The 12,620-nt window shown below is 46.4% G+C and overlaps 5 protein-coding genes across 6 annotated transcripts in view; all 5 read left to right on the top strand.

The window, feature by feature from the left end:
• The window catches only part of LOC9636574 (probable leucine-rich repeat receptor-like protein kinase At5g49770), an 8,728-nt gene extending 7,965 nt beyond the window's left edge, over positions 1-763 (top strand). Inside the window, exons 20-21 of the mRNA XM_024667501.1 lie at positions 62-142; positions 205-763. Of these exons, the coding sequence (XP_024523269.1) occupies positions 62-142; positions 205-657 (534 nt within the window). The 3' untranslated portion in view covers positions 658-763. The remainder of the gene's footprint in view (positions 1-61; positions 143-204) is intronic.
• On the top strand, positions 571-2,350 carry LOC9636573. 2 transcript variants are annotated; one of them, XM_024667499.1, is made up of 2 exons: positions 571-658; positions 1,026-2,350. In XM_024667499.1, the coding sequence occupies exon 2, from the start codon at positions 1,088-1,090 to the stop codon at positions 2,207-2,209; it is 1,122 nt and encodes a 373-aa protein (XP_024523267.1). In that variant the 5' UTR covers positions 571-658; positions 1,026-1,087; the 3' UTR covers positions 2,210-2,350. The 2 variants fall into 2 exon arrangements, with proteins under 2 accessions (XP_024523267.1, XP_024523268.1); XM_024667500.1 differs by lacking the exon at positions 571-658 and adding an exon at positions 858-925.
• Positions 2,351-2,447: 97 nt separating this feature from the next.
• On the top strand, positions 2,448-2,998 carry LOC9636572 (pathogenesis-related protein PR-4). Its single transcript, XM_024667516.1, has 2 exons — positions 2,448-2,731; positions 2,790-2,998. Exons 1-2 carry the CDS (start codon positions 2,477-2,479, stop codon positions 2,952-2,954), a joined length of 420 nt encoding a protein of 139 aa, XP_024523284.1. The 5' UTR covers positions 2,448-2,476; the 3' UTR covers positions 2,955-2,998.
• Position 2,999: 1 nt separating this feature from the next.
• On the top strand, positions 3,000-5,018 carry LOC112343670 (pentatricopeptide repeat-containing protein At4g02750-like). Its single transcript, XM_024667525.1, has one exon. The coding sequence runs from the start codon at positions 3,000-3,002 to the stop codon at positions 5,016-5,018; it is 2,019 nt and encodes a 672-aa protein (XP_024523293.1).
• Positions 5,019-5,654: 636 nt separating this feature from the next.
• LOC9639272 (uncharacterized FAD-linked oxidoreductase ARB_02478) lies at positions 5,655-7,890 on the top strand. The gene has a single exon (XM_002993905.2). It carries the CDS (start codon positions 5,865-5,867, stop codon positions 7,710-7,712), a length of 1,848 nt encoding a protein of 615 aa, XP_002993951.1. The 5' UTR covers positions 5,655-5,864; the 3' UTR covers positions 7,713-7,890.
• The last annotated feature ends 4,730 nt before the right edge of the window (positions 7,891-12,620 follow it).

The raw sequence follows: 12,620 nt of genomic DNA, 5'->3' as shown, positions 1-12,620 counted from the left end.
AATTATTCACAGGGATATAAAATCAAGCAACATCCTTTTGGATGAAAAGTTCGTTGCCAAGGTCGCTGACTTTGGGCTGTCCAAGCTTGTTCCACAAACAGATGGCAAAGGCCATGTTTCGACACAAGTGAAAGGAACTCTGGTAAGATCGATCATACTGTTTTGCACCTACATTTGTTCTCACTTTCCTCCATACTTTTCCAGGGATACTTGGATCCAGAGTATTATATGACACAGCAGCTTACAGAGAAAAGCGACGTGTACAGCTTTGGAGTTGTTCTCTTGGAGCTTATCACAGCCAAGCAGCCAATCGAGCATGGTAGATACATCGTTCGCGAAGTAAAAGCAGCTCTCGACAGAGGAGGCCTCTCTTATCTTCTACCGTTGCTGGATCCATACCTCAGAGACTATCCTCGAGAGGATCTTGACAAGTTCTTGGAGATAGCCTTGAGCTGCGTCGACGAGTCTGCTAGCAACCGGCCAACCATGAACGAAGTTGTCAAGGAGCTCGAGATTTTACTGTCACACATCTCCAGCTCTGGATTCACAAGGGAGGCGCGAGCCAGCCCCTTGTACAGCGATGCCAAGTCTCTCAGGTCTGACGATTCATCCTTCCAGTACAGTGGCAGATTTCCTCAAGTAGTGGAACCAAAGTGAAGTAAGTTTTGCTTACTTTTGGTTCCTTTGGGCTGATGAGTTTCTTGCGGATGTACCATCCAGTGTTTTATATCCTGAGTTGTAAAAACCAGTTTTTTTTCCTAGGTAGGTTGAAGAGCATGGTAATAAGAAGAGCCCCTCTTGGTAAGGTTTCAATGGACACGAACAAATGGGTGAGTCTTCTTATTTTAGATTGCTCTCTCAGAAAGTGTCGGGATGCAAACAATGTAGGATGCTGATGCTTTGTCTTCCTTTGTCAATTTTTTTGGTGGGGTGCATTCTCTTTTGGAGTGTTTTCTCCTTCCTTTTTTATTCCTTTCTCTTCGATCATGATGGAGCTGACAAGAGCTATGGTTCTGTGTGTGCAGGAATGGAACGACGGAAGAAAGGAGGATTGAGCAAGGTCAGGCTTTAAGTTTTCTAGACTTAGATGGGTCACTCGGAGAAGCTCGAGGGCGATTCCGGACAAGGCTCGCAGCTATGGCAGCTTTCTCCTTCTCCTGGAGTCGCTGCTTCGTCTCCCAGGTCAGACTCCTCCACAAAGTCCGACGAGCTAAGCAACATCCGGGTCAAGCTCATGTGTAGCTATGGTGGAAAGATCCTTCCTCGGCCCAATGACAGCCAGCTGAGATACATGGGTGGAGAGACCCGGATAGTTGTCGTGGACAGAGCCATCACTCTGCGCGAGCTCCTGCAAAAGTTGCGAAAGCTGACCGGGAAATCCATGCTGTTCAAGTACCAGCTCCCAGGTGAGGATCTAGACGCGCTGGTTTCGGTAAAGTCCGACGAAGATCTGGACAACATGATGGAAGAGTACGACAGGTTGATGCAAAGAGATCCAGCTGCTCGGCTGCGAGTGTTTCTCTTCCCGGACAAGCAGCATAGCAGTGAAGAGAGCTTCGGTGACCACCACTCGGCGACTGGAAGGAGCTCGGATCAGCAGTTCATCGATGCTCTCAACGGGATCGGAGTTCCACTCGTGCCAGCGATGAGAGCCGCCAGGGATAATCTAGGACCAGGGATGGACGTTGCCGCAGCTTTCCAGGGGGTGGACGCGAGCAAACTTCCGGAGTCTCTGGACGTAGACGACGAGGCCGCCATTCTTTTCGGCAACCACGAGTTCCACTTCACTCCCGTCGCTCGCTCCATGTCCCCGCAGAGACTACCGCCGGCTTGCATCCCGCTCTCCTCGACCCCGTTCGTGCCGGATCAAGCCTCCGTGACTGCAGTGTTTCGCTCGCCTCCGGAAGGAAGTGCTATCAGCATTGCAAGGCAGCAGCATTTCTCCGAGCAGCAGCCACGGTCGGGATCCAGGAGCCCGACCCGGAACTCGGCTCTTCTCGACGACTCTCCTCGCAGTGCTCGGGCAGCCATGTCTCCTTCCAGATTCCGGGACTCGCCTCTAGTCCATGCTCGCCAAGCTATGGGGAGCCCAGCGCCAGCGGCAGTAGTGAATCCAGTGATAGCGCCGGGGAAGGGCTTCGCTCCAGTGGCTCATCAGCATCACGTAAATCAGAGCTACTCGAGCTTATATCCTTTTAGCGACCGCTAGTCAATTGGTAAAGAAAGGTGGTGTTAGAAAAGCATAAGAATTATATTCTTCAAACGGTGCCTTGTAGACAAAGAAGAGCTTGGGATAACTTTATTTCTTTAATACGTTGGGGGCATTAATATAAGCAACAGTTCCAGCAAATACAACATAAATTACAAAACCCTCGAGATCGACATTTTTTAATTCGCTAGCTTACAAGTGTGATCTCCAATATAAACCGAGACAACATCCGTGCAAACAGAAGAAGCAAATTTCCAAATCTCCTCCATGGCAGCACTCTCCTCACATTTCCTTGAAGCAATCCTTTTTCTCTCATTGTTTCTCCTGGCCCCGAGAGGGCAGGCTCAAGTCTACACAACGTACAACCAGTATGATCCAGCAGCCAAAAATTATCAGCTAGATGGCCTCTACTGCGCAACTTATAGCGCGCATCAGCCACTCTCTTGGAGATCTCAGTACAAATGGACTGCGATGGATGCTTCACTGGGAATGGGTCCCCAAATGTGTGGACAATGTCTCGAGGTAGTATAGTTATAGGATGAGAACTTTGGATCTCTCAATCTCTCTTTTTTTTTTGAAGGTGACGAATATTGCCACTGGAGCTCAAATCGTGGTGAGAGTTTTGGATCAGAGCAGCAATGGAGGCTTGGATTTAGAGACGGATGCTTTCAACACGATTGACACCGATGGCGGGGGATATGCGTCAGGGCATTTGTACACTTCGTACACTTCCTTCAGTTGTTAATCCTTTTGGATTTTCAATTTTACAAACTTTCCGGGTTTTTGTTATATGCAACTTTCCCGGGAGAATTCTCGTCTTGCAGAGATCCAAAGCCTAGCGTCGCTACTCAAATCACAGGGAATCTCAAGGAATCTTTCCGAAGCCAAGAAGATCCATGCTCGAGTTTTGTGTGGCAAGTACTGCCGGAATAGATACCTCGGGAATCTGATCATCGAAATGTATGGAAAATGTGGTAGCACCAGGGATGCTAGTCAGGCCTTTGAGAGCATGCACGGGCCGAATCTTTTCTCCTGGAACATCCTTCTTACGGCGTATGCCCATAATGGGCATATTTCCGATGCTAAGCGGGTGTTTGAGAGCATGCCGGTCTGGGACATTGTGTCGTGGACCGCAATATTGACGGCATTCTGCCAAAACGATCAATTGGACGAGGCGAAGATTATATTCGAGAGAATGCCAGAGTGGAACTCAGTATCCTGGAATTCTTTATTAGCTGCATATGCACTTAGTGGGCATCTTGAGGAATCTAAACAACTCTTTGACAATATGCCAGAGAAAAACGTCTTGTCGTGGAATCTCATGCTTCAGGCAAACGTCCAAGCAGGGAATGTCGAGGAGGTTCTGCTTTTGTTCCACGAGATGCCGCAGCACGACATTGTGACGTGGACAAGCATTGTAAGAGTGTATGCCGTGACTGGGCATCTTGAAAAGTCCAAGCAAGCGTTTGATGTCATGCCCGAGAGAGATTCCTTCTCCTGGAACATGCTGATGACGGCATATTCTCAGCACGGCTATGTCAGTGAAGCTAAAGAGCTCTTTGATCAAATGCCAGAAAACGATGTCACTTCCTGGAATGTGATGATCACAGCCTACTTTCAAAACGGGGATATGGAAAAGGCCATGAGAACGTTTGAAGACTCTCCAGATGGTGATGTCTTCTCGTGGACCTGCATTGTTGCTGCACACGCCCAAAACGGGGACCTCGAGACGGCACAAGAGCTGTTCGAAAAAATGCCCCAAAGAAACATTGTATCGTTCAATGCCATGATCACCGCTTACGCCGAAAGCGGGCTCCCTGAAAAAGCTAAGGAGATGTTCAACAGAATGCCGCAGAGAAACACTGTTTCTTGGAACGCTTTGTTGCAAGCTTATGCCCAAAGAGGCCATCTTGAAGAATCCTACGAAATTTTCACCGTCATGCCAGAGCCCAACTCCATCTCATGGAACACGATGATCACACTGTATGGCGAGCGCGGTCATCTCGAACAAGCTAGAATATTCTTCGATAAAATGCCTTTTCACGACGTTGTCTCATGGAACGCTATGATCCAGGCATATGCCCGGAACGGTCAATGCAAGGACGCCATTCAGCTCTTCTTGACCATGTGTCAACGGGTCATTGACCTTGAGTCAACAACGTTTCCTATCGTTCTGGAGGCATGCGGGACGCTGGGGAGCGCTGCCGCTGGTCAGCACGTCCATGCGAGGGCCGTTGACTCCGGCCAGCAGTCAAACGTGGTTGTGGTCAGCGCCCTGGTCAACATGTATGGGCGGTGTGGCCACCTCGGGCGAGCCAGGCACGTCTTTGACACAATGCCGCACAGAAACACCATTTCCTGGAATGGGATGATCGCGGTTTACGCGCAAAACGGCCGAAACATGGAGGCTCTGGAGCTTCTCAAGACCATGGACGTGGAGGGCGTTGACACGAGCGAGATAACTTTCATCAGTGTTCTAGCTGCGTGTAGCCATGCTGGGCTTGTTGAGAAGAGCAAGAGCTACTTGAGATCCATGGGCTTTGATCGTGGGCTTGCGGCGGTGGTGGATCACTACGAGTGCCTGGTGGATGTTTTGGGGCGTGCTGGGAGGATTGGGGAGGCCGAGGAGCTCATCGCAAGCATGCCTTACACCCCGGGTGCCGTGGCTTGGACGAGCTTCTTAAACACTTGGAGAACAGGCGTCGATCACCGGCGAAAGTTTGGTTCTTCTGCGGCGGAGAGGGCGGCTTCGCTTGATCCAGACAATGCCGCTCCTTATTTGCTTCTTACAGATGCAATTGTGAGCTGATCAGTCCTTCTGTTTTGACTTGGCATCACAGTAGCAATCTATATATCTCCAGTCGAAAAAGATTCTCCTACCGTGATCTTGCACTAAAGGCTCGGTGTCAGTGGAAACTAAATACAAAGAGAAAGAGAAAGAAGGTAGTGCTTGGTCATAGTGAGCAATAGGCTTTATAGCTATGACCATTGTATTGAATGACTTTGTCCATAGCGCCTAGCTGAGAAGCACTATGTGGAACCATAGCTCTAGAAGCCATTGTCTCGATTAATTTAATTTACATTTTTTGCATCCATTAGTCGCATGCTTCCAGTTGGGCATCACAAGACTATCAAAACAGCATATAGGTAGATGGTAGATGGCTAAGCACTTATAAATCTATTCTCACATCATAAAGTCAAATGTTTAAACAGCACGTTAACGTCATTCGAAGAACTTGGAAATGGTAAACGCTTAAAATTTAAAAGAAACTCTGGCGCGGCTTTGACTAGGCAATGTGCTTTGCCAGAAGTGAAGAAATCAAGCAAAAAAAAATTAAACTGATCAATATAGAATTAAAGTCATATGTTTTCAAGTTTGAAATTTTGACAGCCGGAAAGTCCGGAAAGCCAGCCCGCCAGATGGAAAGTTTCTAGTCCAAAACGAGGGATCCGTCGATCCATGAAACGCGGGATCTCAAAGAATATAGCTAGGAAGCTCGCCACCGAAACGATATAAATCACTAGTCCAAGACATTGATAACACGTTCCCATCCACTCCCATCACCATTTCTTTTCATCACCAATCCATCCGATAGAAAGAGAGATCATCCATTTGACTAGCTCTTGGGAGCTTTCCATCGAGGAATCGAGAAAAATGCCGTCGTTAACGATCCACAGGCCAGCATTTCTAGCAGTTTTCCTCTCGATCATCGCGATTTCCTTGCAATTGGCAGCACCCTCCTCGATCTATCACGAGTTGGAGGCGAACCAATCCTGCCGATGCACGGCATTCAATAGCAGCTGCTGGCCCAGCGCCCAATCCTGGCAGGATTTCAATCGATCCATCGATGGCCGCCTCATCGCGCTCTCCCCTCCAGCCTCCCCCTGCCACGATCCCAACTTCAACGCGCAGGCCTGCAGGACCGCGCAGCAGCGATGGGGCTTTCCATTCTGGCGCGCCGATCAGCCCGGCGCGATGCAAGCCAGCAACTGGGAAGCCCTCGGCCGATTCACCTGCTTGATCAATTCGCCCAGGAACTCCACTTGCTTCCAGGGCTCTGTCGCCACCTACGCGGTGAATGCCACGGAATCCCGCCACATCCAGGCCGCGATCGCGCTCGCCCAGGCCAGGAATCTCCGGATCGTGATCAAGAACACCGGCCACGACTACCTGGGGCGATCCACCGCGCCGGGAGCTCTCATGATCTGGACGCACAACTTGCGAGAGATCGTCTACCACGAGAAATTCGCGCCGATGGGCTGCACCATCCGGGCCGAGGATCCTCCGGCGATGACCATCGGGGCGGGGATCCAGTGGGAGGATCTCTACGCGGCGGCGTTCAATCGAAACCATGTCGTGGTGGGCGGCGGATCTTCCTCGGTGGGCGGCGCTGGCGGGAATCCCATGGGCGCCGGGCATGGCCCTCTCTCGCCGCTCCACGGTCTAGCCGCGGACAATGTTCTTGAGCTCAAGCTCGTCACTGCCGATGGGCGATTGATCGTCGCGAATCGCTGCCAGAACCGCGATCTCTACTGGGCTCTGCGCGGCGGCGGGGGTGGAACGTTTGGAGTCGTGGTCTCTCTCACCCATCGCCTCTATCCACCTCTCACGAACATCGTGTATGCGAGCTATAGCTTCATGGCATCGTCCAGGAGAGCGTTCCGGGATCTCCTGGTGAAATTCACGGAGCTCCATCCATCGCTGGAGAGGGCCGGGTGGTCGGGCGTGTTCGCCATGAGCAATGTCACGGCTCTCAGCATGACCTATCTCCTGCCCAACAGGAATGTCTCCTTCGCCAACGCCACGCTCGCGCCGCTGGAGAGATTCGCGCAGTCCAGTGGATCATCGATCCAGCTGAACGCGAGCTTGCAGAATTTCCCCTCGTTCCAGCAGTGGCACCTCGTGATCCAGTGCGGCGGCGCGCCGGATTGCCGCGAGCTCAACTCCTCCACCACGCAATCGCTCGCCACCGCTGGAATCCCTCTCTTGCTCGCCTCGCGGCTCATCCCAAGAGCCACGATCCAGTCCTCGCCAAACGCCACCGCCGACGCTTTCATCGCGATCCAGGACAGATTCCCGCTGGTGTCCATCACCGGGATCTTCGTCGCGGGTGGATCCGTGAGCCGCCCGAGGAACAACGCTGTGAATCCAGCTTGGAGGAGAGCGCTGTGGCATGTGATCCTCGGGATCAGCTGGATGGAACTGGGCGATCTGGAAGAGGAGCGCATCGCGGCCAGGAATGTCAGTGCCGCGAATCAATTCCTAGTGGATCTTACTCCAGGATCGGGGGCGTATGGGAACGAGGGGGATTTTAACGAGCCGCGGTGGCAGAGGACGTTCTTTGGGGCGAGCTATCCGCGATTGCTAGCGATCAAGCGGAGGGCTGATCCGGCGGGGATGTTTAGATGCCGGCACTGTGTGGGAAGTGAGATTTGGAGCGAGGATCTCAATTGCCCTGCTGGGATTGCCCAAGAGGATCAACCGCTTGTTTCGAGTTTCTAGCTCACCAAGCAGCTAAACAGGCTTTTGGGGTTGTTTCGAGTCACTTCGGAATAAGAATTACAGCAGCAGAAAATCTAAGCTTTTCACTTCTTTGATGCTATGGCTGGAATAGCGTCATTGTTGAAATAGCCCGAACCTAAATCTTAAAAACATGTGAATAAAGTGCGTGTCTGCTAAGCTTCAAGCCACGACGTAGAATTCTCACCACTAAATCTTACCACAATACGGCCACCTCTTGGACTGTATGGTTCTTATTGCCAATCATACAATTAGTAAAAGACAAGATGTAGAAATGTCCAATTCAGCCCATATATAGCTTTTCTTTTTGCACATCACCATGCCCAGACAAAAATGCAAGAGAGTGCCCCCACTAGATCAGGAGACAGTGAATCTCAGTTGTAACACGGAACATCTGAAGGCTGACAATAGATCATGGAAGCAAATTGAGCAGAATGAGAAGGTATAACATCATGATCTTTAGTGAGACATGGGAGAATCCAACAATACCCTGGGTACATTGCATACTCCACACCCCATATGCATGCAGATCCACTCAGTAAAGGACTTGGGGGGACTTGCATATGTGTCCAGTAAGCCATACACCTCTAGGATGTCATCCATGACCTTGCCATGAACTTCACTGCTCAGGCTTTAGTTGAACACCAGCGAACAATTGGTCATGATTGGCTGCTACTTCTCATTGTCCACAATGGCAAACAATACTCACCCTTTGACCATCTAGCCCAGACGATCAAACAGTGGCACACACAAGTCACAATTGCAATGCTTGGGGGTCAAGCCAGGCTCTTGCTGAGCAAGGAAGTGACTTGACCAAAGCACCAAACAACCTTTAGCACACACACACCAAAGACAAGAAACTCCTCCAAAGTGGTGTTAAACTTCTCAACTTTTGCATGGCAATGCAATTGCTCATTGTGAATGGCATCGAACCCTAGCCAACTACAGGGATGCATGATGTGGAATGGCAATGACTACATTCTCATCTCACAAGTTGCAATTGATATTGTGGTTGACTACCACCTCCAAGACTTTCTTAATTCCAAGATTTCATGCCATTGCCCATTCAACATCTCACTAGTCCAAGACAGCATTAGAAGTCCACTTCACGTCTCCACTGCCCTGGGCCATGTCCACTCATAAGACATCCCGAAGTTTTAAGAAAAATTCCAAGAGTCTTAGCATGCCTACACTAGACCAACATGTAGTGGTCCAGACCTTGTCACAGCAGCCATAGACATTTTTGCCCTACACAAAGTCAAATATGCTACCAAGTTCCTAAAGGCTCACTAGTGGGATGCAGAATGCTTTATAGCACTTGCCACCAAATGACAAGAGTTACATGTGGGGGTAGTAGACCTAGCCAAGGTGAGACACACTTTTTGATAGCTCTACCAAAGGAAGAAAAGAATATATATCAAGCATATCAATGATGAACAAATCAAGGACCTCCACACTAACCCTGCCTAGGCACATAGGATCTTCTGCAAACCTTGAGTAATCACGATACTCAGCAATGTTTGGGTGGCATACCTCCACAAGTTTTACAACACTGCTACACCACTAGTCTTGACATAGCAACACGAGAGGATGGCCACCTTCTCTACAAAGGACATTATCAATGCTATTTGAAAACTACCAAGACATGATGTACAAAAACTCATTGTAGAGATAGTGCTGCCCGTGGATAAAAATTTCCTTGAGGCAATTTTCAACAATATAGCTAGCACTAGCTTCCCAACAACATGGATGATAAAACATGTAGTACTACTAGAACAACACATGTGCGTGCATGGGGTTAGACTAGCTTTTGCCCATATAAAAGCTACACAAACCACCTAATTATGTTTTGAATCCTAGTCAATCACTCCTATGCAAAAAGAGGCATTGATTGTAAGCAATCAAAGAAAATGATTCGAGAGATGATCTATGAGTTTCAAATATAAAGGAAAAGGGCCTATGAACAAGAATGCACCCTTTTTTCCAATTGATTAAAGGTTTTGGGATACTTAGGGTTAAGCGTCTTTGGGTTTGAATAGTACTGGGATTGATAACCTCTTAGGAAGTCCAAATTTAGGGCTTACATTTTTCTACTATTTTGTGAATTTTAAAAAGGCTTTTGACATTGTACTAAGACACTTGCTTTTCCAACAACTAAAGGAACTCAATCCATTAGTTGATATCATCAATGCCATAAAGCACTTTTACACTTTTATTCAAGCCAAGCTCACTAGACAAGCAATAATCCCCTATGACACCAGTGTCAAACAAGGATGCCCACTCTCCTTAACTCTACATAGATGTATTGGAAAGCCTTTTGATTGAGTGTGAGCTTTCCACTTGTAATGCATGTGATTATGGGATGAGATTACCATGGATCCTTAGAATCTTGAGGAATAAATATGGGTTCTCTCATCAAGCAATTACCCCTTTTCCAATTGGCTTAAGAGGAGAGATAGGGCATGTTATATGTGGTATTGGAGTAAATGGCACGAGTTCAATTCTCATTGATTAATAACTACTTAAAATATAATATATTTTTTAATAAGGTATATTCCTACCTCTATGTATTGGGCATCCATGCATATGTCCTTTCTCTTCTAAAGCATCATAAACAAAGGTATTTAGTTGTCTTATATAGAATAACTAATTTACACAATAGAAGGATAAAGGTATTTAGTTGTCTCATATGAACTAACTAATCTAAATAATAGAAGAATTGAATGGAAGGACAAAGATATTTAGTCCTCTCATATGGAATAATTAGTCTACACAATAAAAGGATTGGTAGATTCAATGCGGACATGGAATAATTGATCTACACAATAAAAGAATTGGTAAATTTAATGCAGACATGGAATAATTGGTTTACACAATGGAAGGATTGAATGGAAGGACGAAAATATGTAGTTCTTTCACATGGAATAACTAATTTTACACAATAGAATGATTAGTAGATTCAGTGCAAACATAGAATAACTAATTTACACAATGGAAGGATTAGTAGATTCAATGTGGAAATGGAAGTGCTAATTCCCCTCAATAGATTCAGTCCGAACACGGAATAATTGGTCTATACAATGAAAGAATTGGTAGATTTAATGTGGAAATGGAAGTGCTAGTTCCTTTTGGCTTAGTCAGTGAGTCTTTAGTTGGATTAAAGGGAGAGAAATAAGGTGCTACACCACTATCCAAATCACTAACCTCTATATTCATCTCATGCTTTATGCCAATAATCTACTACTCTTTGCTACAATAGAAAAGAAGATATAACAATAGTTAGAGGTCTTTGAGGAATTCTACCAAGACATAAATCTCAAGATCAACTTGACCAAAAACATAAATTATGATCTTCAGTTTTAAAGCAAGCCACACTGTGCTCCACTATTAAGGACAGGAGGTTTTACAAGTTACCACTTATCTTGGTTATCACCTTCACCATAAGTGAACATGGACCGCTTGAGTAATTCAACACAAAGCCATGGCCAAATAGGTATATTACAGCCTATTGAACTCACTCTACCAAGCAACCATTTACTAGTGGGATGCATGAAAAGAGCACTATCAGGCTAGGGTCAACACCACACTGGTATATAGCTGCACCACATGGGCCCCTAGCCAGAGCTGGTCCCACCTAGAAAGGCTTAATTGAACTTTCATTGCCAATGACTTTGAGGAGATTGAACTACTTCCAGTTGAGATCCTAAGAATGGAAGTGCATCATGCAATTCATACTCTCCACACAAAGAGACATTTAACCACTATGCTCAGGTAGTTATTGAAGACTCGATCCAGCTTGACTCCAAAAAGAGCTAGGGATGGTGGAAGGATTGCCCAAAGTGGATGGAATGCCTCAGCCTGAACTTCAATGAACTATTAGACCAACCAATCACTACAATCCCCTTGGCATGGATTAGCCTTGCATTTAAAGACTGGTTGGCAGGCTCAAACAAGAAGTCCTGCTTCCAAGACTACCTCAACAATATCAACCCTAAGAGAATCATTGGCACCAACATTCCTATGCCACCAAGGACATCCTTTTAAATTATTAAACAAACATGCACTCACTTCACATCAAACTAGGCTGAAGATAGACACCAGTCACACCTAGAGATGCTCATCTCTGCCCTCTATGCAAAATAGAAATAAAAACCCTATCATATATCATATACAATTGCCCTACCTACATGTGGCTACAACTCTTCTTTCCCACACTAGACTTCCATGCCCATGACCTCCCAACATTTATGGGGAACAAAACCATGATAGGAACAATCACTCTTTGAATGGCAACTCCCTTCTCTTCCTACTTAAAACCCATGCTCTCATAGGTTAATGACGACTATAAACACATCTATCTAATATCTAATAGTGAATCTTTCCAATATTTATATATATATTTTTGTGTCTTGTAGGCCATTATAAGCTTGAGCCATGGAAAATCTACACCCATGCTATAATTGATAGTGGTACCAAAGAAACTAGGAAAATTGTTGAAGTAATTTCCTACACATATACAATAACAGTCTAGAATTATAGGAGGCCATACAAAGTCCAATTTGATTTTGCAAAAGAGTTCAATAGTATAGAACCCAATATTAATAGAATCTGGTGTGAGTGATAAACATTTATTTGAGGTTGCTCAATCCATAATATGGTTTGTGCTCTTTGAATATTTCCTTGTAAACTTCTCCATTAACTTTTGATATCTAGTATATCAAAAAATTATAGAAGGAACTTTATGAGAAAGTTAAATGGTTTTATCTACATCTACTATACTTGATAGAGGAAAATGGATATTTCAACCTGACAAACCCCATATATGTACATTGTTTACATGTTGTATTCATTCATTTGACCACTTAGAGGAGTTTTACTCACAACCTTTAT

This window comes from Selaginella moellendorffii, unplaced genomic scaffold, assembly GCF_000143415.4.
Source record: "Selaginella moellendorffii unplaced genomic scaffold, v1.0 SELMOscaffold_176, whole genome shotgun sequence".
Classification (NCBI taxonomy): domain Eukaryota; kingdom Viridiplantae; phylum Streptophyta; class Lycopodiopsida; order Selaginellales; family Selaginellaceae; genus Selaginella; species Selaginella moellendorffii.
Note: the sequence above shows the minus strand (reverse complement) of the source record. Positions and strands in the feature narration are given on the sequence as shown.